Source organism: Cydia splendana, chromosome Z, assembly GCF_910591565.1.
Source record: "Cydia splendana chromosome Z, ilCydSple1.2, whole genome shotgun sequence".
Classification (NCBI taxonomy): Eukaryota; Metazoa; Arthropoda; class Insecta; order Lepidoptera; family Tortricidae; genus Cydia; species Cydia splendana.
In genome coordinates this window covers 41,938,690-41,966,518 of record NC_085987.1, presented here as the reverse complement: position 1 = coordinate 41,966,518, position 27,829 = coordinate 41,938,690, and the positions used below count along the sequence as shown (strand labels likewise).

The 27,829-nt window shown below is 37.8% G+C and overlaps 2 protein-coding genes and 1 long non-coding RNA gene across 4 annotated transcripts in view; all 3 read left to right on the top strand.

The window, feature by feature from the left end:
• Positions 1 to 294: 294 nt before the first annotated feature.
• On the top strand, positions 295 to 25,307 carry LOC134805131 (serine/arginine repetitive matrix protein 1-like). The gene is made up of 4 exons (XM_063778431.1): positions 295 to 470; positions 21,108 to 21,181; positions 24,382 to 25,151; positions 25,238 to 25,307. The coding sequence occupies exons 2-4, from the start codon at positions 21,164 to 21,166 to the stop codon at positions 25,305 to 25,307; spliced, it is 858 nt and encodes a 285-aa protein (XP_063634501.1). The 5' UTR covers positions 295 to 470; positions 21,108 to 21,163.
• The window catches only part of LOC134804163 (uncharacterized), a 157,235-nt gene continuing 134,129 nt past the window's right edge, over positions 4,724 to 27,829 (top strand). Inside the window, exon 1 of the long non-coding RNA XR_010146085.1 lies at positions 4,724 to 4,779. This is a non-coding gene — a long non-coding RNA (uncharacterized LOC134804163). The remainder of the gene's footprint in view (positions 4,780 to 27,829) is intronic.
• The window catches only part of LOC134804035 (FH1/FH2 domain-containing protein 3), a 90,300-nt gene continuing 87,694 nt past the window's right edge, over positions 25,224 to 27,829 (top strand). For both annotated transcript variants that reach the window (XM_063776906.1, XM_063776905.1), the window contains exon 1: positions 25,224 to 27,740. In XM_063776906.1, the coding sequence (XP_063632976.1) occupies positions 25,363 to 27,740 (2,378 nt within the window). In that variant the 5' untranslated portion in view covers positions 25,224 to 25,362. The remainder of the gene's footprint in view (positions 27,741 to 27,829) is intronic.

Genomic DNA, 27,829 nt, shown 5'->3' with positions numbered 1-27,829 from the left:
GAGCGTTGTTGACTTCTGCGTCTTTAGGTGTTTTACATGAACACTTTATTTATTTATTGCATACCTGTAATTCAATGAATTATTTACAGATTAGGTATAATGTGAACGTCGCTAAAATTATTGGCGGATAAATTGGGTGGAACTAAGTTTGTAGCGTAAGTACCTATAATTGAGCAATGTACTTATTGAATTACCTAAAAACTGCACTACAAAGAAACATTTTTCCTTCTATCTATGTAATCCTATCTGGAATGAAGTATAGATACTTTTGACGCGTAGTCCCAACCGTTACTATTGTTGCTGATTGTACCAATTGCTAATTAATATTTCTAATCTACCACAAATGTACACAAGCCGACAATCGTGTCGTCCTCGCATCGTGGCCTCCAAACCGGCGCCGCGGAGCGACTGCGCGCACGCCGCCCGCCCAGTCGCCAGCCGCCCGCCCCAACGAACGCACCATACCGCAGGTAAGACACATATCCATATAAAAATACACCCGCCTTTATCACTATATCACGTGTTAAAAGAAACGTGCGTGTTTAAGTTACATTTTAGTGAAACAGTGTCAAGATAGTTGGATAATGGAACAGTGATTAAATGACGAAATTCCTTAGTGCCAGCCCAGTCTAGATTCACTGCTACTGTGGAGTCGTTATTGGTGTGTCAAACAATACTCTGAATATTGTGAGTTGTCTCGCACTCAAAGTGTATAGGTATCTTTGAAACAATTGACAATACTTAAGCGCTGATTATTGAATTAGTGGATACTTAAGTAATAAAGTCACCAAGTGAACATTGCATTAAAATCTATCTAAATTGTAATACATACATACTTTACGTTATTATGAAGATTTTTGCAGTGTCTGCGTAAACTGCGTAAAACTATTGCACTTAAAAGTCAGATTTACGATTTCAAAAATAACACTATGCATCGTAATTGATATGATATAAATAAGATGCCAACTATAGCCTGTTCTGTATCTTCAGGTATTTAAATAAAAGCAAGCAAACAATTTGTACATTTTCGGGTAGTTATAACATTTATTGGTTAACCAACCAAATACAAAACCGCCTGGATCAGTCACTGAACGACCTGACTTTAACCTACATTATTTGATCATGTAATATTTTCATCTACCCTCAACTAGCATAAGGATCCATTTGAGGGTAGATTTTGTTTACTTTTATTGAAATACCTAAAGATACAGAGTCTAAATACAAGAGCATTTTTACGTATGTTAATTATACAATATTTATATATGGAATGCCAGATGCGTAAAACTATTAGTTTCACATATAAAATGCGTAGGTATTTATTTTCGTGCTGCATCTAACGCACGCCGACTGCACGACCGGGCCGTTTATTTTTTAACTAGTTCATAACACGTTCGTGTTCCGGACACCGCGAGTGTCGGCGGCGACCTTTATCGAGGACCGTTGCGAAACTGCAGTCAAAAAGTCTTACATGTTGTTGAAATTTACATTCACTCTAGTATTTTTATAAGGTATATAATTAGTATAGATTAATTTAACGACAAAAATACCGGCGCTGCACAAATGGACATTAAATATGACACCGTACTGTACAAAGACAAGTAGTGGGCTTATGTCTGCCCTATACCCCACCCCAAACGATACTGACGCCCAAAACCGACCGAAGTAGTTTCAAAATTACGGGCACCAACCAATATTCTTAACTCGAGCGCGCAGAAAAGACAAATTTGAAATGTAAATCATTTTCATTGGCTCTTGAGTGTAGTTCCAGCTTAGCACCACCCGTTGAATCACTATACTTAATTACAATAATTACAATATTTATTTTAATTTTAAAGCAGTCTAGAAATAATATTTTATTCAAATGATTAAATAATTATGCACAAACTTCCATATTCTTACTAGGTATTTTAAGTTTATTAGAAGTAAATCATGTAGCCGTCAAATAAAAGGTACAATATTATAAAATTAATTGATCATATTGCTATTATTACTCGTACCAAAAGTTAAGCAATTAGAGTTAATAGGAATTTAAACATCGTGAGTTGACTGGTTTGTTTTGATACAACAGAATAAATATCGATCTCTGCACTGCGAATTCGTTATTGTTTACATTTGTGACGTGAGAAGCTTTTTCTCTGCACTGTTTACTTAAAGTCCGCAAATAAGCTTATAAATATTTCGGTGAACAGTAAAATTAATTATTAAATGCCCGACACCCATCGAAACTACTCTTTAACCCCTTAAATTCGTCCAAAGTATGAACTGAAACATGAGCTGTGGCAAAATGTCGGTACAACGCAAGGTATGCAACGCATGATCATTAGAACTATAAGTCTTATAACTATAATGTATCGCACATTTGAATAACGACACACAAATTATTTTTAATATTTAACGCCAAAGGAAACCGTCAGGGGCAGATAGGAATCAAATGAAAGGAACATGACCTCATATTTTAAAAATAATTATTGCACAATTTTAGTACCAACTATGCGTTGTATGCGTTAAAAAAAACGTAAACGCGTCCCTATAATATACCAAAAAAAATGTCTGTTTACTTCTAATTAAAAGATCAAGATATTGTTTTTTATGATTTCTGAGAATAGATAGTAATTATGCGAATCACTATTATAATTAATAATAAATAACTTCAAATAGCGGAAACATGGAGGCCACAAACGGCAGTAGGTAGGTAACAATTTCAGCTCTCCCTAATGAGTGACACGTAAAACTTATAGACAATTTAAGCGCTAAACCACACAGGCCTAATTACAAAACATACTAGACGTGCAACTAATGAACACTGTCACTAAACATGCACTAAACCACAGTACACTAAGAACAGTAGTGAATCTAAGGCCGCTCGGCAAGTTATTTGCCTACTCTTGCGTTGGCGCTTAGGGTTGTCACTTTTATTTTTAGTTAAATATATTTGCGTATTATGAGTAGCACTACGTTTCTATTTATTATAATATAATGAAATGTTCTATCAATTCATAAATGAAGTATAAATAAAACGCTTTTTATATATTAACATTAGGAAATGGCAGTTATTAAAAAAATTATAAATTCGATACAGAAAAATATTCCTCCAGCTTCTGCATGTTCGGAACGCTTTATTGTTAGCGGTTAGAGTAAATTCTCATCCTTACGTATAACTTTAATAGTAAAAAGGTTTTAGGGAAGCATGGGCAAGTAGGTATTATGAAGAATGACAAGTCCGGGTTTGAGGAGTCGTTATTGAGACACTATATTTTTTTTCTACTGTACGACTGTAATTTTTGAATTAAGATTTCTTATACCAAACTGCAAATGGGTATTTTTAATGTACGGGCTCCCAACTCAACTATAATATTAATTTCGATACAGTTTAGTCAACTATAATGAAAATGACCAATCACAGCTCGCCGCGGTGAAGAGGACGAAACAAAACCATAGCTCAAATTAATTATTTATTTTAGGTTGTATAGTAGAAACAATTGGTTCATAAATCAGAAACGCGCATGTGATACCCTTAATATAGCAACATCCATAGACTACGAAAACCACTTAGTGTTGCTTGTTAGTCTCCATAGGCTACGGTGGCCAAAATCGAGAAAACAACTGTCTAAAAATTGAATTTAGCGCGGAGCAAGTACCAGGTCCTCATGAGTTACGAGAAGGTGTCGTTGACCAGCCCGCCGGGCCGTGGCGGCCGGGGCGCGTACCAGTATTATGAAGGTATCGCGGCTGCTCCCGTATCTTAGCTGTATACTTTTGGTTTGGTTTGTTTGTATGATTCTACTAGTTTAAAGTATTATTTTTGTTGATTCGTAGAAAAAGTATTGTATACAATAGTGATATAATCAAGCTTTTCAATCTAGTACCTTACTTATACTATTGCCTCTGTTCATAGTCATGATCAAAAAAATTAAGGCGTACCGTCAGAGCAGACAAATGCGAGCGGGCGGGTAGCGTACTCGAATGCGCGCGATCACAGTCGCGGTACGGCCCACACTGCCGCCACCGTATTCCCCCGTATATTATGCTAATGTGTGCGTGGCAGCGCGTGCGTACACGGCGCCCGGCGCGCACGCACACATTCAAGCCGGCAGCGGCACATTTCTATGAAGATTCACTACTGTTCTTATACTGTGACTAAACTAACCGTCAAAGCATGAAACCGAAACAATAAACCGAAATACAAACTAACTTTGTACCGTCAATAAAAGCGGCAGTGTCTACGCGTTGCAACAAAATTGTACTAGACTATAGGGTAATACTGTATTTAAAATAAATTATTTTACACCATGCATGAAATAAAGCACCAGATAATTATTAAAAAAACACAGATAGAAGTTATATTTAAACACAAGTTCTATTTAATATGTCGGATAGAAATATAAAAACCGGGCAAGTGCGAGTCGGACTCGCGCACGAAGGGTTCCGTACCACAATGCAAAAAAAAAAAGAAAAAAAAAACAAACAAAAAACGGTCACCCATCCAAGTACTGACCACTCCCGACGTTGCTTAACTTTGGTCAAAAATCACGTTTGTTGTATGGGAGCCCCATTTAAATCTTTATTTTATTCTGTTTTTAGTATTTGTTGTTATAGCGGCAACAGAAATACATCATCTGTGAAAATTTCAACTGTCTAGCTATCACGGTTCGTGACATACAGCCTGGTGACAGACGGACGGACGGACGGACGGACGGACGGACGGACGGACGGACGGACAGTGAAGTCTTAGTAATAGGGTCCCGTTTTACCCTTTGGGTACGGAACCCTAAAAAGTAGGTGAGTTGACCGTGACGTGCCGATGTAATGTTTCATATAAATTCCATATTAGCAAATCGTTTTGACAGTTCTAAAAAAGTACCTAACTGATTTGACTAGAGGAAAATACCCTAATGTACTTCCAAACCTAGCCAGCTGCACGAAAACTTTGTCGTTTTATAGTTAGATATAGCATGTACCATTTCTATTGCGATCTGTATTATCTTTATGACCACCCGTCACATATATGTTACGCACAAATAGTATTGTTTCATCAGTTTCATGTTATTTCAATTCCGGCAACAATTTGGCTGATTTCGCTGAAATTACAGATGTAGTGCATAATTGTTTTCCGTCGTATTCCTTCGGACACGTTCGTATTTGTCATGCTACTTCAGTCAACGTCAGTAGGTACTTTTTGTACCGAGACTGACTGAAATAGCAAGAAACGTTCGTACGTTTCCGTGAAAATACGAAGGAAAATTAGTATGCACTACATATGTAGGTACTGATACTGATATGTGTCCATTTTACAGTACATAGGGTAAACTACCCAATGATTGGCCCTTCTATGCTGCCCTCTTAAGCTAAAAAACCGTATTTGCATTCAGTTTTCATACAAATTGACTGCAAATACGGCTTTTTAGCTTAGGAGGGCAGTATGGTACAGTCGTTTTTAGCACAGTAGTCCCTGCTAAATTACAATAATATATATTTTAAGGAATCAACCATTTATAAGGGGGCGGTATTAGTACAGTACCTATTCAATGAGTATTTTTATCAGATTTAGTCATTTATATGTATTTTAAGCACAACATAAGCGGTCTCATTTTTTTACGTACCTACAAAAGGTTAGGTACCTACATATATTGATATAAAATGGTAGCATTTCAGAAATAATAGGTACGTGTACATAAATTGCATAAACAATCGGATATGATGGTCGTATTTTAGTACTAAATATGGCCATTTGGCGGCAAAATATTGCATTTTCAATAAAATTTCACCACTGATAACGGGGTCTGCTATTACATACGAAAAGCCCCGGATCGCAAGTAAGTCCTAAGGAAAAAAATCATAGGCGTAGGTCTCTATTACTTTAATTTCTGATTATGCAAATTTTCTTCCTTTCCTCGTGTTTAATGTGTAAGGGAGTGTGTTTAACTCGGGTGAAAGGCATCATTTCATCCTTTGGTTAACAAGCTACTATTTTGTCCACAGTAGAGCGAAAGCACTGAGGTGGATGGAAAAATATAAAGCGATAGTGATGAACCTCTTGTTGGGTCAGATCCCTGCTTCATTTGTGAGAAGCTAGTACCCGATAGTGACAGAGTTACGCCAGGCAAGGAAGCAATAGACACAATCAAACGGTTCAGTATATTGAGAGGAGATGGGAAACACCTTTTTGTTATACTATAGCCGATTAAAGGATGACTCACGTTAGACCGGGCCGTGCCCAACCCGGAGCTTCCGGCGCATCGTTTTCTATGGAAAGCATCACGTGATCGCCTGTCATGTCATAGAAAAGTAAGCGCCGGAAGCTCCGGCCCGGACACGGCCCGGTGTAACGTGAGTCATCTTTAAATCGTACTATTGACTTGAAATATCTTCTTTTTGTAATTTTTTCAACAAAAATTAACATATCTCACAAAATAATGATCCTATAAGTATGGGTGTGGCTCATTCAATTAAGCGCAAAAAATTACACCAAAATGACACCTCACTTGCCTAGTTTGTGAAATGTGATTGTTTTTAAATTAACCCCCTGCACATTTTTTTTTTATAGATAAGTTCGTTTATTTTTCCCTTTTAAATAAATCATGTTTCAATAAATAAACAAGAATTGCTCGTTTAAAGGTATTAGATTACTTATCTGTCAAACGACTATGGTTCTAGAACGAACTTCTAGTTCTTCAGTAATGTTTGTTTATATCTGACCCCTGAATGTGTGTCAAGATCGCTATTGTTTCGTTACTTTATTTATAAGCCGCTAGACGAGATATACTTTCCTTAGACTTTCCTCACACTAACAGTGGTCGGCAACCTTTTTTTGCGTAGTTTTAGCAGCGTAGTTAACGATGAGTAAGTTGAGCGGGCCGCACTTTGTTAATATTTATGACTTTATCAGACATTGTCGTTTCTCAATATTACATAGCCAGAGAGGCTCGCAGGCCGCAAGTGACAGTTTCACGAGCCGCATGCGGCCCGCGGGCCGCAGGTTGCCGACCGCCGTGTTAGACTATAGTCTGTATCTTTAGGTATTTCAATAAAGGAGTGATTCTCAAGAAAGTGGCATCGACAGGTTAAAGTTAATGATTTTTTTTTTTTGTATTTATTTTACTTTTAAGAATGATAATATGTTTTACTACTTCAAATACCCCAAATTTTCAAAAGGGAACGGAAAATGAAGAAGTTATTTTCAAGACTTACAATAACCTATACCTACATTGAACACAGTTACAGTGAAAAATACATTCATTTTTATTTTTCCCTTGAACGGATAATAATACGAATGTCTCACTTTCAGCATAGATGAATATACCCTCATACAATATTAAAATGATATTATTACATTAGGCCCCATACCAAATTCTTAAAATAATCGAGACAACTTTAACAGTTAACATTCCGTTACAAAACCCCAGATGTCTGCCTTTAACCACTTGTCTCTACGAAACTACGACACTTGGGACATGATGGTACCCTACGGTGGTTAGGTTGATACTTACCTAATATTTTGCCATAGTTAGGATCTAAATAATTTTTTCTGTGTATGAGTCAGATGCAATACCGCGCATGTATACAGGTTGGTACTGGTTAACAGTGAAAATATCCTTGGACAAACTTCGTGCGTGAATATTGTTGTAAAATATATATATATAAGGCCTGTGCAAAGTACATTTTAAAAGGTATTGTTTATGTTATTATATAGCATGATACTTTATTTATATAAATTGATGCTTATAAAATCGAAAGAACTAAAACGATGCTTTTGGACAAGACAGGTTACAGTGAAAGTGCTACTCTTTATTTTTTTATAAATATAAGTATTAAATTTAAATAAAAATAATGACTTGGCCTCGATAAACATTGTTTTAGTTTATCTAGATACATTTTTGTTTCATATGAAAAAGAGCAAATAAAGATACATTCAATTCAAAAACTCGATAACAGGTTAAGATGCCACTATTTTGAATATCACTCTAAGGGTTGGTTGCACCAAACTGTTCGTATCGTTAAAGAATTTGCTAAATTTTTATGTATGGAAAGTTTCATAGTAAAGCGCCGGGGCGCTCCGGCTGACGTTGATCAGTCTGTCAAATGTGGTTGGTGCAACTGGCCCTAAGATGAACACATTACATTATCAAATAATGTAGGTTAAAGTCAGGTCGTTCATTGACTGATCCAGGCGGTTTTGTATTTGGTTGGTTAACCAATAAATATTATAACTACCCGAAAATTTACAAATTGTTTAGGTACTTTTATTTAAATACCTAAAGATACAGACTATTTTTTTATGAATTATGATGCAAACGAGCAGGCGAATCGCCTGATGGTGAAATATTACCGTTGTCCATGGACACCTCTCACACCAGAGGGATTGCAAGTGCGTTGCCGGTATTTAAGATAGGAATACGCTTCTTGCCATCTTTAAAAGTTTTGAAGGTCGTATCGGTCTAGTAGACTTTTAGGTTTGTTGCGATAACGTCTGTTATGTATCAAATTAACACTATTTATGTTTGTCAAGAAACACCGTATTATATATTATGTAGTATTTATTACACATAGCGTCAACGTACCTATCTCTAGGTAAATGATTCAAATGCACCTCATGATTCATAAAGATCCATTCATTTTATGAAACACAGGTGATCACGGTAGCGGACGCTACGTGAAGCCGAGACTTCGCCCCGCCCACATGTTTAGCGGACGCACTGTATATTATTAGCTACCTTTATGATGCAATTTATTTGTTTACACATAAAACAACAATCTGGAACGCACGCTAACTACACCTAAAGCTATGGAAATGGAACGCACGCTAACTACTCTTAAATCTACGGAAATGGAACACTTTGCATGGAAAATTACACAGAAAGTTTCTTGTTTTAATTGGTCATGAGGTTATGTACACCGTATAATATTCCCATTTAACAGGAGCGTAGCACTGGATAAAGCTAGTTAAAATATTACTTTAAATATACCTACCAAGCGAACGCCGCCCAAATCTAAGACATGGCTTAGGTACTATTAGGTATTTTACGAAACTCCCAATAAAATCCTATCTAGTCTTTGTCGGATTTAGCCTTTGATCACTGCAAATGCAAACCCGTCGTCGTCGTCGAAAATAAAAAATAAAGCTTTCTCTACGCCATAATATTAGTAAGCTATAAATCTACTGTCACTCACAACTCCCATTTATAACTCTCCTGAACATAAAGAATTTAAACATCAAAACATTAACTTAAGAATCCCATCGCAATTTATTTAAGTGCATTCAGTAACTAACAGCATACCCTGACTCCATGACCAGTTACGCCCTTAAACCTCATGTCTCATCAGATCATTTCATTGAAATAGCAACCGTGTGTCATTTTCATTAAGATTCAATTTTAAATCTACATTAAAGAGAAGTAGGAGCTCCGGAAAGCTAGTCGAAATAGTCAAAGGAATATGTCAAATGTGTAAAAGCGACAAGGTTGTAAATTGTGTGTCCTGGAGGGTAGACTAACGGATATAGCGACAAACAGGGATATATATAAATAATTTGTCAGGAACTCCCATTGCGGTGATATGCTGGGGTTATTTTTGAGCATGTCGGGTAGGTACGTACTTGCGGAGGAACGGATTGGAGTTTGTCCCTACTGTACAATGTAAGTAACATTGTAAGTGTTATAGGCTAAAGAACAATCTAAGTAGGTACCAACGGCTTATAGTAGATTACACGTAACATAAAATACTTAAATGTGATTTGATGACTATGATGGGTAACGTGTCCGAAACGAAACGGAGAACTGCTTGTTTCGGCGAATTCGGGTTAGTATAAATATGTAAAATTTGACATAAGATACTAATACTCGTAGCCGCCTCAAACTTTTGATCTTGCGATTTGCAAAAAAGAAGTCTATTAGTAAAGCGTTAGTCTTTCATGATAATCACTTCTGGAATCACCATTCGATTTGGGCCCTGCAGATTACACCGGGCAAAACTGTATTTATTCATTCATAATTTTCTTTCTTGTACCTACTCGTACCTACTTTCGCTAGACCGGTACCGTAGATCTGAGTACCATCCTATTTAGTTTAACCCTTTTCCAGGCATAGTACGATTTATCGACTACATACGCGCTACTAGAATTTCAACTTTAGCATTCCGATTTAAGATTCAAATTAGATTGCACTTTCGGGAAATTAGACTTGTCTTCAAATGAATCATCAAAGCTGGATTAATTGGAATATATTTGGGTTTATCTGGAAAACCTTGTAGATTGGTGCGGCCTGGAAAAGGGTTAATTAATAGTATGGCTCTAGAGAATGTGCATGTCATTATGATCCAGATATAGTTTTAGGAATAGGATATATGTAATTCAATATTATTATCTAAGTAGAAATCTCTTTGTATCTAATGTATCTACCTGTAACTGAAAATAAACACACATTGATCAGTAGGAAACTAAACCAAATCACTTATAAAATTTTAAACCAAAAATAACAAGTTTTATAGATAAAACTAGACGGGCCCGCAGCTCCGCTCGCGTAAATGAAATAAAGAGTTTGTCTTATGTTTAGTTAAATACCGATATTATTATGTATTGAACCCTGCCAGGGTTTATAACTGTGATAGGGACTTCTTATTTGTAACCGATATTTGGATAACTTAATTCGCAAATTTCTCAAAAAATGATGTGATTTGATAAAAGGCAAGATTGTATTTTTTCATCTACGTAGGTATTTATTTAAAACTTGTTTCAACATAAAATTATGGGGTTGCATTTGAATTACGCATTATAGGGAGGGGGGAGAGAGTAGGAACCCCCCCGAACCCATCCCCAAAATTAGGAAATCAATAGTTACCACGAAAATATTTTTTTTTATTTTTTGAGTTTATGTTCAATAAAACAACCAAAGCGTACGAAAGGGTAACCAATTTGGACTTAGAAAATTTCGTATACATATTTTTGAGCACTTTGTCCGTATACATGTTTTGAGCACTTTGTCCATATACATGTTTTTGACCACTGTATTTCTTTTTTGACAGCGAGTCGGGTGTGTTGTGAACGCAAGATACCTAACACTCCTCCTCGCTTCGCTCGTCGTCGTACCTAACGGTGAATCTGGCACTGTATTTCGTTCCGTCACTTCCGTCACACGTAATTTCAAACACTTATAAAAAAAAACTACGCGTCTCCTAGACACAAATCGGGTGTCGTTTGAAAGGGGTGACCAACCCCTATAAAATGCCACTCTTCCCCCCGCCCCTCCCTATAATGCGTGATTCAAATGCTAAGCCAAAATTATTATTTATTTCTATAAGCCCAATTGCAAAAACGTTCATTAGATTAATTTCCGCCTTAAGACGAATATGTACCACCGCCAATAAATCGCATTTTCATACAAACGTAAATAGTCCCCATTTCCCTGTCTGGATATTGATATTACTTACGACGGCTACGGTGACCCAACGACCGAAAATGAGTCCTGGCTTCCGACACCAGATCACGCCATGTTTCCCGGTCTTGCGATAGCTCTCGCCAGTCGCCATGGCCGAGGTTGAGCAGATCTTGAGCAACCCTTGAGCTCCAAAATATTTGAGCATGCACTTTAACTACATTATAATTTACATTGTTCAGATATTTGTGAATACCTCGGCCGTTCCGATATATCTGATGGGGACTGTTCAGCAAGAAGAAAAAATCCTACCTGGTCGAGTCGTATCGTATTACGCGAGAAAACAGTTCCCGTATTGGTTATATCTGTAAAGTCATTAAAGTATAATTATCACACACACACATTATTACGGGCACCATCCCTTGAACTGATATTTTTGGCCCATCTCGGCAGCCCGTTCCCCGGACGAATGGTAATGTTTGCCGAAGCCGTGAAAGTCAATCTGAATAATATAACTCAAAACGAAATTTAAAACAATAAAATACAAATTATTAACACGATAATCATACGATGATACTAATTTGATTGATAAGTGAGGTTGTCAGCACTTTTTATTTTACTTCGTGTAATAAAACGCCGCCATAACTGTATACTAACATGACAAACATAAACATTGGGTATGTCTGTAGCACCACATCAAATAATTTTGTCTGTACCACCACCGAAACGAAACTAACCGAGAGTTGCCGAAAATGGTCGATCATCGTAAAATGAAGATTGTTATGAAATTTTCTTTTGCTTATTGTAAATTAAATACGCATCGAAAGCGATAGTGTGTGTTGCTCTAGTTCTATTCTCATATTTAGATAATATATTTAAACAGTTTTTTCTTATCATACGTGCGTCGTATTCGAGATACGTGTCAAAAACTTTTTTAGAAATTTGTAAGGCGCCATCTCGCTTCTTCGCTCGTTTTTTATCCCGTTCTGGTTTTTCGATTTTATATATATGATAGGTACGTTGTCGTCACCCCACTGTATGTGTCAATATCCATAGGGTAACCATGATTTGTTTAATTCACAATTTTCTCTTACAAAATTTATTTTATCATAAGGTATTTCATGTACCTAGGTAGGTATTTAATAGTAAAATACAAATAAATATTTTTCCACAGTTGACATTTCTAGTTGAGTTTGAGTGTAAAAATAAGATATAAGCAAAAATGTCATTTTTGGTACAAGCTTTTCTCGCTGACTGTACTTTTCTTACCACAGGCAACTAATACTTATCGAGACAATTCTAAAAACCCCAAACACAATTAGGCTGCGTTGTTTCATCACAGAGTTCCTATGGCCACCTTCTGTCTCCATCAGGAGATCAGCTCGATGATACCATAATATTGCATTGTCACCCGATTTACAAATCAGCAGATCAGCTCGATGATACCATAATATTGCATTGTCACCCGATTTACAATTTACATATGTATGTAAATTTTCAGCTCAATCGGAAATCGGGAAGTGGCTCAAATTTAAGCTTCCAAGATTGGACCCACACTAATTAACAAACAAACCATTACATAATACATACCTACTAATAGGGCAAGTTAAATAAAACCTTGTAATAAAACATTGACTATTTTGGGCAATTCGTTTTTTTTTACATTTCAAGTATTGTAACGATCGATTTAAAAGCTGTCGTGAGTTTAAACTGCTACTCATGCACTGAGTACTTGAAAATGGAGACTAAGCTCTCCGAGACGTGTCGTGCGAGTGTTTAAAAATACGTGAGTAAACCCGAATAATTAGATTAGTATTGTTAACGATGTTCTACTATTTCGTGAAACGGAAAACGGGCTGAGCTATCGGGTAGCCCTTCTGTTAGGTATAGGGACCGTGCGCGTTGGAGGGTCTGCCATCTTGTGGCCTGAATCGGAAACATATGTGCACATGTACATTGCCAAAGCAAGTGCTACCATCTACCGTTCTCGTCGGTACGTTTCCTTGTCCATAGTAGGTTCTGCCATCTTGTGGGCTACATCGGAAGCATAATCGACACATTTACGCCTCGCGCCAAAAATCTGACGGCTCCTATGCTGCCCCTATAGCAGGCGTGGCTCACTCCGCGATTTTTGTTGTTTTTGTAATTATTCATGTCTTTTGTATACTTAATGTATTTTAAAACGTTAAGTGAAAAGTATACACCGATGCGAGTTCCTTTACGGCAGTTTTGTGGTACTTGTCCATCGCTCTCGTAAACACAGATGGAAAATTATTTAAGTAATTCCAATTTTTTTTTGGTAAACTTTTTTAGGAAACTTCGTATGCTCAACATATTGCATGCTCTAGTCCGTTGGACCATGCCCTCAAAATAATAATTTGCTTGCCACAAATTTCCATTTCAAGTGGCATAGGATTCACAACAACACATTACACTTCATAATTATAGTAATGTTAGATTATTGACAGTCATTCTCTTCCATAATAAAGGATGACTCACGCTAGGTAGGGTTGCCAGATCGAAAGGCGCTATTATCGGGAAAAAATTTAATTTTTTCGGGATTTTGGGACTTAAGTCGGGAAAAAACTTAGAGGATATAACCAACGGAGGCGCCATGTCTAAAATTGTCGGTACAAAATAGTCTGCCGTTTTTTGCGGGGGAGGGGCACATCAAATGTATAGGTACGTCATGTCAGATAAACGTCAGTCCATACATATGGTTGACATGTGGTTGACCATTGGCCGCCTTTTTTCGACAGAGGGGAACGCCTGTTAATGGCGGCTCCATTGTTAATTACTCCGAGGGAAAAAATACATTCAAATTAAAGTACCTAATTGTATTAACAACAACGATATTTTATATTATTGGCACTGCGCTTGACGATAGTTTCGCACTTGAAATTATTGTTTTATAACGTGAAGCTGTTTTTCGGGACGATTTCCACTTTGTCGGGAATCGGGAACACATGCTAAAAATCGGGAGAATCCCGCCAAATCCCGACCATCTGGCAACCCTAACGCTAGGCCAGGGCCGAGACGTCCGACACGTATTTTTCTATGACGGCTGATCGGTGATCACGTGGTGCTTTCCATAGAAAACGAAGCGCTGGAAGTACCGGCCCGGCCCCGGCCCGATCTAGCGTGAGTCATCCTTAAGAGTTTCGTTAACATAACATAGATAAAAAACCGGACAAGTGCGAGTCGGACTCGCCCACCGAGGGTTCCGCACTTTTTAGTATTTGTTGTTATAGCGGCAACAGAAATACATCATCTGTGAAAATTTCAACTGCCTAGCTATCACGGTTCATGAGATACAGCCTGGTGACAGACGGACGGACGGACGGACGGACGGAGGACGGAGTCTTAGTAATAGGGTCCCGTTTTTACCCTTTGGGTACGGAACCCTAAAAAAATGATAAATAAAACGTACTAAGGGGGAGAACCCGCCGCGAACGTCACACCGCCAGTTTCCTGAAAGATTGCCCCAAAAACCTGTTTGGCCGTTATTGGCAAAACATTATAGGAACTGTTAGATTTATTTCTGGCCTCCTGAAATAGCCGTGCCACTCAGCTGTTAAGTGTCAAGACTGGGTTGTTGCCTCCTCCGAAATGGGGCCAGCCCGCTTCCCGGCAAGGTGCGTGGTGCCAAACACTGGTACAAAAAGTTTAATTAAAATTGCGTCTCATTTCCTTTGCGAGTACCGACCTACCTAACTCCATTTGTAAAGAAAGCTCCATGTGAAAAAAATTGATAACACATGGAGGGGGTCGTGCTATTTCGTGTGGTTCGGCCGTTAAGTGATAGTTAGGTAGGTTAATAGGTAGTTTCTGTCAAATTATTTTAGGATATACAGGGAGATAGGTATTTGTGTGTTATATTTATTAGAAAATCTCAAGTACCCACTGAATGAGTGCCACCTAGTCCATCCACTGGGCCTTACTGAAAATCAGCGTCGCGGTATATACCATGTGGCTCATACCGTGACACCTAGCTGAGTGAGAACCATTTAGCGCAACATTTCATTTTGTGTAATTATTTTTAGTTTTAAGGTTATATAACATTGTGCTAATAAATGCTTTATTCTTCTTCTTCTTCTTCTAAATAGTTAACACCACATTAAGAGTCCAACGTGTATCTAGGTAAAAGTGTCCCAGACAAATGGTCGCCAACCGAAATAGAAAACACTTCTCGTTGAAATATTATGTAATTACGCGTCGGAAGCATTGTTGTTGAGAACACGAGATACATTACATCTGGTTTATACTGGCTCTTTGACCACTACATATGAAGTTAAGATGTCAATATTAGGTAAGGGCACACATTGAAACACGACATCCGTGCAGTTTGAACACCAATTTTATCCTGTTTCAATAATATATTTGCGCCTTGAAGCATGATGTCAGGACTGAAGACCTAGCTCGAAAATAGGGAAAAAAATTGGTTATCTGCCTCTCTTTCGCTCTTATAATTTAAACTATAGAGGGACATATGGTTACAGCACCAGTCATGAGACATTTAAGAGGAAATTAGGTGTATTTATGGTATTTCAATGATATCTGTAATTTTTCTACCGATATACGCATTACAAGTTGAAAATCCTACGTGCGTTACACCTCGTCACCAACGACATCAACGTCACCTTGGCACATAGTCTAGGGATCGGTTGACGAGAGCGCGCATGTCGTCGCGTTAATATTTTTCGTCAATATTATGCCGTACAAATTACAGATACCTACTGATTAACATAGGAACAAAGTACATTAGTTAACTAAACTTAATACGTAATTCTGAACAAATACAACTTTTATAACGGTGTTTAGAGTAAGATTAAGACATCAATTATACACATATCCTACCGGATTGTGTAAAAGAGCCCTTAAACTCATGCTACAGAAAGGTAGGTAGGTAGTTATCCGCATTTAAATCGGTAGTAATTTTAAATCGTTTGAACGAAAGCATAACGCAACCGCAGATATCAACGATAATCCATCTATGCCACGTCAATAACCGGACAAAAATAACACACACACCGTAAACCTTATTATCAAGTCCATTCAACTCAAATTGGCATGGATTCGTCAATAGAAAACAGCTTTCGTAGACAATCGATATAGGTCAGGCCGAAAACTATTTTGGCGTTCCTGTTTCTAAAACTGTTATGACTTCCGTAAAATTAAAGAGTTTAAAGGATGACTAGACCGGGCCTTGACCGGGCCGGAGCTTCCGTAGCTTCGTTTTCTACGGAAAGCATCACGTGATCACCTAACAAAAATGACACGTCGCCCGCCTCGGCCCGGGCTCGGCCCGGTCTAGCGTGAGTCATCCTTAATTGCAATTTGACTACAAATGCGCAAATGAGTCAAATCTAGGTCAAGAAAGCCTTTAAGAAAATGATAATCTTACATTTTGAGGGCCCTGTACCACTAGCCGCAAAAGTGCATAGCGAATATATCAATGAATTCATTCATAATTTCTCCATGCAATTTCGCAGCTCACTACGCTACACATGTAAAAGTCAGTTTGATAGTATGATGATATAATAGTTAGGTATATCGTTACTGTTCTGTGTAATCACTACATTTGTCTAATTTCGCCACGTCTCTTTTTTTATATATTTAAGTATGTGTATTTGGTAGCTTGTGCCAATGATTTTTGCGTGCGAGAGACGTTTTCGGATATGAGAAATGACGATCAAACCTGTGAAAGGGTTAAAAGTACCTTCCCACGCCCATGCTTATGCGTTTAGTATGACGCGAGTAGTCGAATATGATAGACCTCTGAATACAAGATGGTTACACAGCCAATGGTTGCCATACCTTTGAAACGAGCTAAATAGAGCCCCTAAGTTGTATAAAAAAATGTGTTTCGATTTGTAGCTGGCCCCGAGCCGCTCATCATTTGTCTATTGTTAAGTAAAACCGCTCGTGCTAGCGCCTGCATAAAAATTCGTTCGATCACTTTAACCGGTTATTGAATTACAACTCCTAATGGAAATTGCAATAAGATTTAATATGAACTAATGGAAAAATATTTTACGAGGCTGTGTGTGGTCCCTCTACGGTTACTGAGTGCTGGCGAGTCGAACGCTACAGAACCAGTCTAAAATGTGTCATAGAGATGCGTAGCAAAGGCGAGCGCACCTACACTGGTGTTTTCAGCGTTCAGGTGCCAATTAGAATAATTAAAACCCTTTTTTGACAAAGGATTAGCAGTTCGGGGCCAGCTACAAATATAAGACTATACGTGAAGTTCGATGACAGTGACTACATCACCTGTTTGTACACGAATAGACCCGAGATTAGGTTCTTTGCCCCCGATAGTTCGTAGTCCTATTTTTACTCGACTGCCCCAGAAGAAGGGTAATGTTTTCGAGTTACGAACTTATGCCTGTGTATTTGGCACGCTTTCTAGTGGTCCTGTTAGTTTGCACTGTCGCCAAAATTAACTGTTAATTAATACTAGTATTACTATTTTACGATATTGTTATTACTCTTAATTATTAACGCTATTCGTAATGAAACACTTAATACAGCTCTTCCATACTCGTATAACTTAAAATGTAAGGATCCTCAACAAAACTGTACCTCCAAAGGCCTCCTAAGGCCTACCATTCAAAAAAAAATTGGCAAGGAAATATGAATGATTTTCCTTTGTTTTGAAATCGAACGAAACAATAGTTATTTGTACAACAAGAGATCAAAGTTTGATATTTCTTCGAGTGCTTATTTTGAGTCACGTGCAAGCGAAAGATTACGCTACGCTCGTGAATCTAATTTAGAATCTTGAGCGTAGGAAGGGACTCAAAAGCGCACGAGATGTAAATATCTTTGATATTGTGTTGTACATACAAGTTTTCATCTCAGTAGTAAGAACATATTAGACAACCCGAACCTGAAAAATGTAGGTAAATCCTTCTTCATCATTTATTCACTCATGTTTTCTTAAGATATTCTAACAATTAAGTTTAATTACCGTAATCAAACACAAAAACAAAACATAATAAATTTCAGTAACATAATATGGAAGTAGCGAACAGCAACTGACACTTCAATCGACAACTTTTTTGTAAAAAAAACTTTGTAAGATACGGTCCGAATTGCGGATACTTACTATTTGTCAACTATAGTAGATTCTTAAAACTAGAATTTTATTTTGCGTGATAATCTGTGTATTTTTTGAGTTCATTATTTTAATTGTACAATAAAATACTTAAAATATAGTGTTATTATCAGTTTTTATGAAATCTAAAAACTTTATTTTGATTAAATAATTAATAAGAATTCGTACTCGTGCGTGTTTTGGAACGATGCGTTCTGACGTTTTTCGGGGGTCTATTATAAACCGTCGATGTCCCGTTGAAAGTCATTTGAACTTTTGTTGTCTCTTTCTTTTTGCTAACGATGTGAAAGGGACAGAGATAATAGAATCCAAGTATTTCGAACTTGTATTAGACCCCGCATGATGAAATGACTTTTGAATATAAAGGTCACTTGAATGTCATTTTGGCTCACTCAGTGAGCAAAATGCGATTTTGCTCACTGTTTTCGAATAGCAAAGTACCCTTGTTCGAGCTGCTGAGGTGAAAAAGATATGAAACGTTGCAATTGAATTAAGTTTAAACATTGGAGTAAATAGTACTAGCTAGGGGTGGAGGATAGTAAAATAGTACCTATATATCGTCTCGTGTTGTTAAAGCCTTATCTTTTTCATGATATTCAACCTTAAATATTGCTGATAGAATCAATGAAATCTTTGTTTTTATTGTTATGACCATAGGTGACCAAAAAAAAGTATTCTTCTATTTGCCTAATGGTAAGTTCGTGCTGCTTAACTATACCTACACTTATTAAACCAATTAAACAGAAATCTCGATAGGCCAATGCACAATAACAGGCGCGTTTTGTTAGAGAGTGAGTCTTCTGTACCTAGACAGTTGAAATTTTTACAAATGATGTATTTCTGTTGCCGCTATAACAACAAACACTAAAAACAAAATAAAATAAATATTTAAGTGGGGCTCCCATACAACAAACGTGATTTTTTTTTGTTTTTTGTGTAATGGTGCTCCCTTCGTGCGCCCACACTGGTTAACTGTACATCGGTGGACCTTAGGCATTTTGTTATGAGGTCCACCGATGTACAGTAAGGAGTTTTGCTGTTTGTACACCAGCAAGAAAAAATGTATTAAGACGAAACAGGAGCTGAGTTTTAAATATTTTAGGTAAATATACCCGTCTCGCTAACGGAAGCGGCACCAAAAGTAGTGCGATAAGGACAAGGCGAAAAATCCTGCGTAAAAATCTCAAAAATCGAGGTTTCGTACTCCTCTGTTTCATCCTCCAAAACTTAACCAATCGTAACCAAATTTGGAAATCTAAATGATTATGAAATTATCTGTGTCGGACCGTTTTGCTTTTTTGGCTAATTGATATCAGTTTTAAATGCCACGACTCTCATTGCGGCATAGTCAATTAGGCCATTTAGGCCATTTTTGAAGGGCTCTAGCGCCTTAAAAAACAAAAATATCAAAAAAATAAAAACGGTCCGACACAGATATTGACAATATTAATCTGTGTTGAAAAAACCATTGCTCTAGCTTCAAAAACCACGGAGGAAAACGAGGAGTACGTTTGTATGGAGAAATAACCACTCCCGTTGGCTCTTAAGGGATGACAAATGCAACGCAAATTCATAATTATGATATCCATACCGTTTTTTACCCTCGATTGGCGTTTTCTATCAACAATTGTCACTTGGCTAGGCCCTTAAAAAAGCATAAGGCTAGGAAACCGCTTAAGAGTGAGGAACACTTGGGGACAAGTACCTATGTCACACCCGCGCTGTCTGTCCTGTGACACATCTAAGCGCGTGCCAACCGCCCACCAAGCCGACTGTACCTGTCGTCAAACTGCATGCGTTCGCAATTTAAATCGTTTTAATGATAGCTAGAAATTAAGCTCAGACGTGTTACTCGTAGGAGCACCATTAGAGTCATTTTTCTAAAAGGAATTTAAGGGCCAGTTGCGCCAACCACATTTAGCGGACTGATCAACGTCACTTAGCAGCTATTGAATTATTAAATTTCCCATACAATAAAATTTAGCGAATGCTTTTACGGTGACACACGATGTGGTGCTACTGACCCCAAGTTTGCACCGAATTTGCACTTTGCGTAGACGTCTATATTATTCTATCTACATAGACAAACTCTGGAAAAACTCCTGTTGGGGTAAAACAACTACTTTAATCTGAACTCAACCTCGTTAATCTGGACGAGCAAAAAATCGCGCGTTGACAGATTACAGAAAATATCTGGGAGACCGAGCTTTGCTCGGAAAACTAATAAAAACTCAAAATGCGCATTTTCCCAGAGATAAGACCTAGCTAGATCGATGTTTCGCCCCCGAAAACCCCCATATAGCAAATTTCATCGAAATCGTTGCAGTCGTTTCCGAGATCCCCAAAATATATAAATAAATAATACAAGAATTGCTCGTTTAAAGGTATAAGATAAACGAGGGTCCGGAATAGCTATACTGTATAAATAATATCCTAAACTTAAGTGATTAGGCATAGTAAGTAAGTACTTAAATCTAGAAAAACTGAATGGTGTTACAATGAAAATGTTAAGTACCTACATAACTTGCATCACATTCACACGTATGCCCATAAAGTATGTAGTACGTACACAGTGAGTAAAGTACTGTAATATTTGTAATGATATTTTTGGTATTTTTCAGCAGCTACGGAGGATCCACGTCGTCACCTCATGGGCCCGGGTTGATCTTAACGCAACATGTCTTTTCGAAATTATGTAAGTTTAACAACTGAATCTTTATTATTAGGTACTTAGTTTAATCAAGAACAAATGCTATGAAAATAATACCTACTAAACAAGACTATATTTGCAAGGCAGACTGTAAGGTTAAAGTTGGCTCAATAGAAAAAAAATACGAAAACATGTCTAAGTTTCATTTATATCGTTACCCTGTATACCAAAGCAGCATAATATCATGACAGTAGGTATCATTTTAATATAAAATAACTAAACTAGGAATAAAATTAAGAATTCTACTTAGTGGTTCACATTCAAAGAATTCTACTTAGTGGTTCACATTCAAGGAATTCTACTTAGTGGTTCACATTCAAGTAATGTGCCTCGTATACCTACTCGTACCTACCCGATGCAGGCTCGTCATCATCATTATCATCTTCCTCACGTGGTCTTGGTTTTTTTCCACGGCTCATGGAAGTAATATTAATTAAGACTTACCTAAAACCTTCTTAAAAAGAGTACGTTATGGCCTGTCGTACAATTGACGATAATATTTAATGCGATTAGTATTTCGGATACCTAAAACTCATTTACGGCCCATGGTCTTAGTAATTCTTTTTAGTTAAGTATTTCTTAAAATAAGCGCCAATAAATTCAACTCTTCGTTTAATGCAACTTGATCTACGAAATCCTATGCAATCCGACTCGGCAACAGCACCACATATTAGCTCGAAACCAAAACAGCTGAGAACCATATGATTTTTGGAGACTTACGCCCTTCTAGCGCGCTAGAACGACATTCCTCTCTTCTGATATTAATCAGTCTTTCTTAGTCCTAAATATACTATACGGGGCTCAATAAAATCTCTCCCTACGTTATCTTATGCGTACCCTAGGCGAAACTTGATTCCTTTAAAATACTCTGTATTACCATTACTGAAGGTCCACGGGGCACGCCGACGCGCCGCCCTGTGTACATGCATTCCCTTTGCTATTTATAAAACGGTGAAAGGAACAGTTTTATGTGTGATAGCGTTGAATGGAGAATATGGATTGGGTTTTTACTGAGGGATTGATGTACTTGTAAATATAATAAATATCGGATACTTCCGTTCATTTATTTACTTCTATATTCAGTTCGAAAATACTCAAATGAGCCTTACCTATGTCGAACTTAATATGTCCAATAGAATATAAGATGAATATGTTGGCCTAATAATTATTTGAATAGGGGGTATTACTGCAATGTTCTGCCGCCAGAGTGCAGCACTAAGCTAGCTAGTAAACCATAGAGTAACTTATACATACTGTGCCTTAAACTGTTTTTTGCCAAGTTTTCACAGACAATAAAATATGACATTGATGCATCAAGGCGGTTTGTTAACAAGGGCCTACCGGGAAACGCGAAAATCGATATTTACTTATCTGCCTCTTTATCGCTCGAATATGCAAGAGTGATAGAGAGGTTAGATAACGAAATTTCGATTTTCTTGTTTCGCGGTAGACCCCCAGATTGTGATGGATAGTGGCAGTGGCGCCCCCTACGCAGAGTTATGCGTAATATTCCCTATTGAAAACTGGATTTGATGCACTTCGTTGAAACAATGTTCCTTCTCAGTCAGTCTCGAGTACGGATGCTTCCAAAGCCAAAACGCATCATTCGATCATAACTAAATTAGTACGTTGGCAAACGTCAAAAAGTAGGTAAATTTTCCTAGAAATCACAGTTCTTGTCCGTCCTTCGTTCGACACTTCCGGGTTGGCAAGTGATCCAACACATTCTATTACCACCGGTAGTTACAACACAAATACAATTGCAAAAATATATTTGTTTCTTAACCTCATTTTACGTTCAAGGAGCAAGGTTACTGTTGCCATATATTTATTTAAATAGTAAGTCTTGAGAATATACACAGCTGATTCTAAAGCCTATTCACTGTAGGTATCGTGGCAATGAAATTAATTTCACCGGACTGAAGGGTTTAATCCATACTAGATATTTTCTCTACCGATAATGTAACTAGGTATATTCAATTGTTATTTTTAAGATAATATTATTATTTTAATTGTTACAAATAATTGCTTGTTAGAGTTGGACAAAGCTAAGTCTATCCAACCCTGCAATAACAAAGCGCAGACATGTCACGATAAACGTCAAATTTCTATGACTTATGACGTTTATATGGCATTTCCACATTTTGTCACGACAAAGTGGATGCAGAGTTAGCTTATTCCGACTTTAGAAATTCTCTAAATTAAACAGTTATTAGCGTCATTCTCAAAATAGTGGCATCTTAACCTGTCATCGAGTTTTTGAATTGAATGTATGTTTATTTGCTCTTTTTCATATGAAACAAAAATGTATCTAGATAAACTAAAACAATGTTTATCGAGGCCAAGTCTTTATTTTTATTTAAATTTAATACTTATATTTATAAAAAATAAAGAGTAGCACTTTTTACTGTAACCTGTCTTGTCCAAAAGCATAGCTCTTCCAGTTTTCGTTCTTTATATTTTATAAGCACCAATTTATGTAAATAAAATATCATGCTATATAATAACATAAACAATACCTTTTAAAATGTACTTTGCACAGGCCCTATATATATTTTTTACGACAGTATTCACGCACGAAGTTTGTCCAAGGATATTTTCTATGTTAACCTGTACATGGGCGGTATTGCATCTGAGTCATACACAGAAAAATTTATTTAGATCATAACTATGGCAAAATATTCGGTAAGTATCAAGCTAACCACCGTAGGGTACCATTATGACCTAAGTGTCGTAGTTTCGTAGAGACAAGTGGTTAAAGGCAGAAATCTGGGGTTTTGTAACGGAATGTTATCTTTAACTTGTCTCGATTATTTTACGAATTTGGTATGGGGCCCAATGTAATAATATCATTTTAATATTGTATGAAGGTTTATTCATCTATGCTATAAGTGAGACATTCGTATTATTATCCGTTCAAGGGAAAAAATAAAAATGAATGTATATTTTACTGTAACCTGCTTAACTTTAACCTGTATTCAATGTAGGTATAGGGTATTGTATGTCTTGAAAAACACTTCTTCATTTTCCGTTCCCTTTTGAAAATTTGGGGTACTTGAAGTGGTAAAACATATTTTTCATTATTAAAAGTAAAAAAAATACAAAAAAAAATTTCATTAACTTTAACCTGTCGATGCCACTTTCTTGAGAATCACTCATTTAATTGTATTTTTTTTCATTTTCAGTCATTTGATTCGTCGTCATACGGGCGGAACACCGCTAGAGCGAGCACGAGCTCCACTGACCGGCCCACGTCCGTCACCGCCAAATATCTCAACACAACGCCTTCTTTTAAAACCTCTAGCATCCCTATCCCCAGCACCGAACGTGCCAGAGATGAAACTCCCATTTCCGCAATCGCCAGCCGCTATGCCAGCTACAGCACCAAGACTGAAAAAGAAAAACCTGCCCCGCCTGCCCCCGCTGTTTCCAAATATGAGAGGAAGGATTACAAACTCTCTGTGCCACCAGCTGCAACCACCAGGAGTAGAGATGTCAGCCCCGTGTCAACGAAATACGGCCTCACGCGACCCTCCAGACATTTGAGCCCTGAAAGAAAAACGAAATCATATAAAGATATGAAAAGCAGAGACCCCAGTCCTTCGGACCGCGACAAAGACATTCCAAGCAAGACTGACAAGTCTTCAGGCTACAATAGCCTGTCGAGTTACAAATTGTATCCACGTCCTACACCAACATATACACGGCCCTCGTCAAGGGCGGAAACGAAGCCAGAATCTTCCTACAGTAGGCCCTCTTCTAGAGCTGAAATAAAACCCGATGCCTTATATACCAGACCGTCGTCTAGAACAGAAATCAAATCTGATACTAGTTATACACGCCCTTCTTCAAGAAATGAGACGAAACTAGATACCACGACATCCTACACAAGACCCTCATCTAGAACAGACACAAAATCGGATGTTACACTAAACAGATATGGAATTTCTAATCGGTTATCTAATAATTATTTGAGAAGTCCTCCTACAGTGAAAAGAACATCTGTTTCGCCTGTAAACTACACTGAAAACCTTAAAACAGAACCAGAGAAGAAATCGGTGTCACCTTGTACGATTATAAAAGAAGAATCTCCAAAGAAGGAAGTAGATGAAAATAATAAAGATATTTTAGGAAATTGTTCACACGATGCAGAAGAAGATTGTGAAATGGAAACTGTTACCGTTATAACACGACATACATCACCTACGCCACCTGGGTCTTCGTTTTATGTAAGAACGAGGAGAGCAGACATGGCAAAAACTATAGAAAAGACTAGAACGCGAAAAAAGAAACGACCAGAAATGGTAGACAGAGAAATACAATCAGATCGATTGGATGATCCTACTCGTTCCAGTAGATTTGGTAGCACTGCTCGTGCCAGCACTTTAACAAATTGGTCTTTATACACGCCTAGCGCTACTAGTTACACAGGCTATGCAGGTCGCTACTCTACACAACACTCTAGTCTCCGGGATAATTCGACAAATAACTCCTATAATGATCGAAGTAGCCGAAGTGTGAGCACAGAACCGCACCCAAGAGACATAGAATCTAGCAGCCCCTCTATAGAGAAAAAACTTACGTCTCCTCCTAATATAATTGAATCTAACCAAGACATCACACTATATGGACAAAATAAAGATGATGAAACATCGGAAATTATTATTAACGTCAATCTAAAGTTGAAAAGAGCAAAAAGTCCTTTAGCAGTAGCCTCTGCTGAATTGGTATCACCTGAAATCACAATAACTAATAGTCAATTACCACCACAAGTACCTAAAAATGAGAGCATAACTAAACCGAAAAAAGTAAAAGTGCGTAAAACTAGTTCAGATTCATCTACAGATTCGTCCACAAAGAAGAAAGTTATAAAACGCAAAAGTAAATCAGGTAGTTCATCAGACTCCGACCAGACTTCAGAAACAGTAGACAAATCAAAAGAAAATAAATCGGTTTCACCACCAAAAGCTATTCAAAAAACTCCATCAGGTAGTAATTTATCTAATGGACATATGAGATTAAAACATTCCAAATCACGCGAAAGCAATAGTCCTGAATCTAGTATCACTTTATCTACACAGTCTTCGCTTAGTGAAGAAGATATGACGCCGAAATCTAAAACTAATGAAGTCTCCAGAACATCTGCGGACGAAGTATCGATTCCTACCGACCGATCCGCAAAACAACAATCTCCAGTATCTCACAAAACCGAAGGCGCCACTGAAGAAGCAAAATCATTTTTGATTAGAGCCCTAGCACCTGTCACTAGCTTATTTAAACGTCACCAGGATAGCAATGACAGCCGTTGGCTAGAAACTTCAACCTCAGAATCAACAGGTAAAGATGTGTCTAATATCACTACCGAAAGTGAAAGGTCAAAAAGTAAAAATAACACCGATAACATTGTAGCTTCTAATGATAATAACCTTGTTAAATTAAAAGCCATAAGGCATATAGAATCTGGAGAAAGAGCGTGGTGGATGGACTCGGATTCAGAGAAAAAAAATACAAGTACAAGTGAAAATCAGAAGTCACCTTCAGAGAAAAATATACCCAAGAAAATAAGACATATTGAATCGGGTGAGAGGGCGTGGTGGCTAGAATCTAATGGCGAAAGCAAAAGCGAGAAATTGCCTCCAACAAATGGTTCAGATAACTCTGATAACTTTAAAATACAAAAGAAAAATAAATACGCAGAAGATGAAAAACCATGGTGGCTTGACAGCTGCGCAAACATCCCAGAAGGCATAGAGCGCTTGACGCCGCCCAGGAAATCATCAAGTGACAGTGAGAAGAGCGAAAAATTCAACTTTTTCAAAGTGCGACATATCGAATCGGGGGAACAAAAAGATTGGTGGGCTACAAGTAACGAGAACTCAAGTAACAGCAAGCCTGAACACCTTAACAACTTAAGCAAATCTAATTCGAATCAAAACAGCTTGAGCAAATCTGGTTCTTGTCAAAACAGCTTGAGCAAATCTGGCTCGAATCAGCCCAGCTTCCCTCTGCGACGCATACGACACATAGAATCAGAGGAACGACCGTGGTGGCTGGCAAGTGATAAGAACATTCCAGAAGGGATCGAAAAGCTACCTACTCCGCCACCTCAAGAAGACAGTGACTCATCGGATTCGGACGAAGTACAGGTGTATATACCATCCGCACAAATTCCGCCTTTTCCATTACACCTCGACGACGAGCCTTTGGGCGATAGAAGAAGTCCAGAAGGCTTAGAGACGCCAAAAGAAACGGAGCAATACGAGGGCCGTATGTCTCCCTACGAGAACCATCGGCAATTTAGAAGAAGAGGATCAGGAACGTCGTATCAGAAGAGTGCGGACAAGTTCGTGTCGCGATACACTGATATCGACGACATTCTGGGGACGTCCGGTCAAATATACAGGCCATTCATGGACAGTATATTAGCCCGGCGAACGGGTCAGATGCCATACGATGACGAGGTGTGCGAGGAGATCGACCCGACGCAAGTGAGGATCCACGACAGCACTGCCCAACGACCGGTCATCAAGAAGCTTCGGAGCCGGTAAGCATTTCTAACCTAAAGCTTGGAATCTAGAATTAGTCGCTCAAGTATGTAGGTAGGTAAGGTACTACTACTACTACTAATGAATT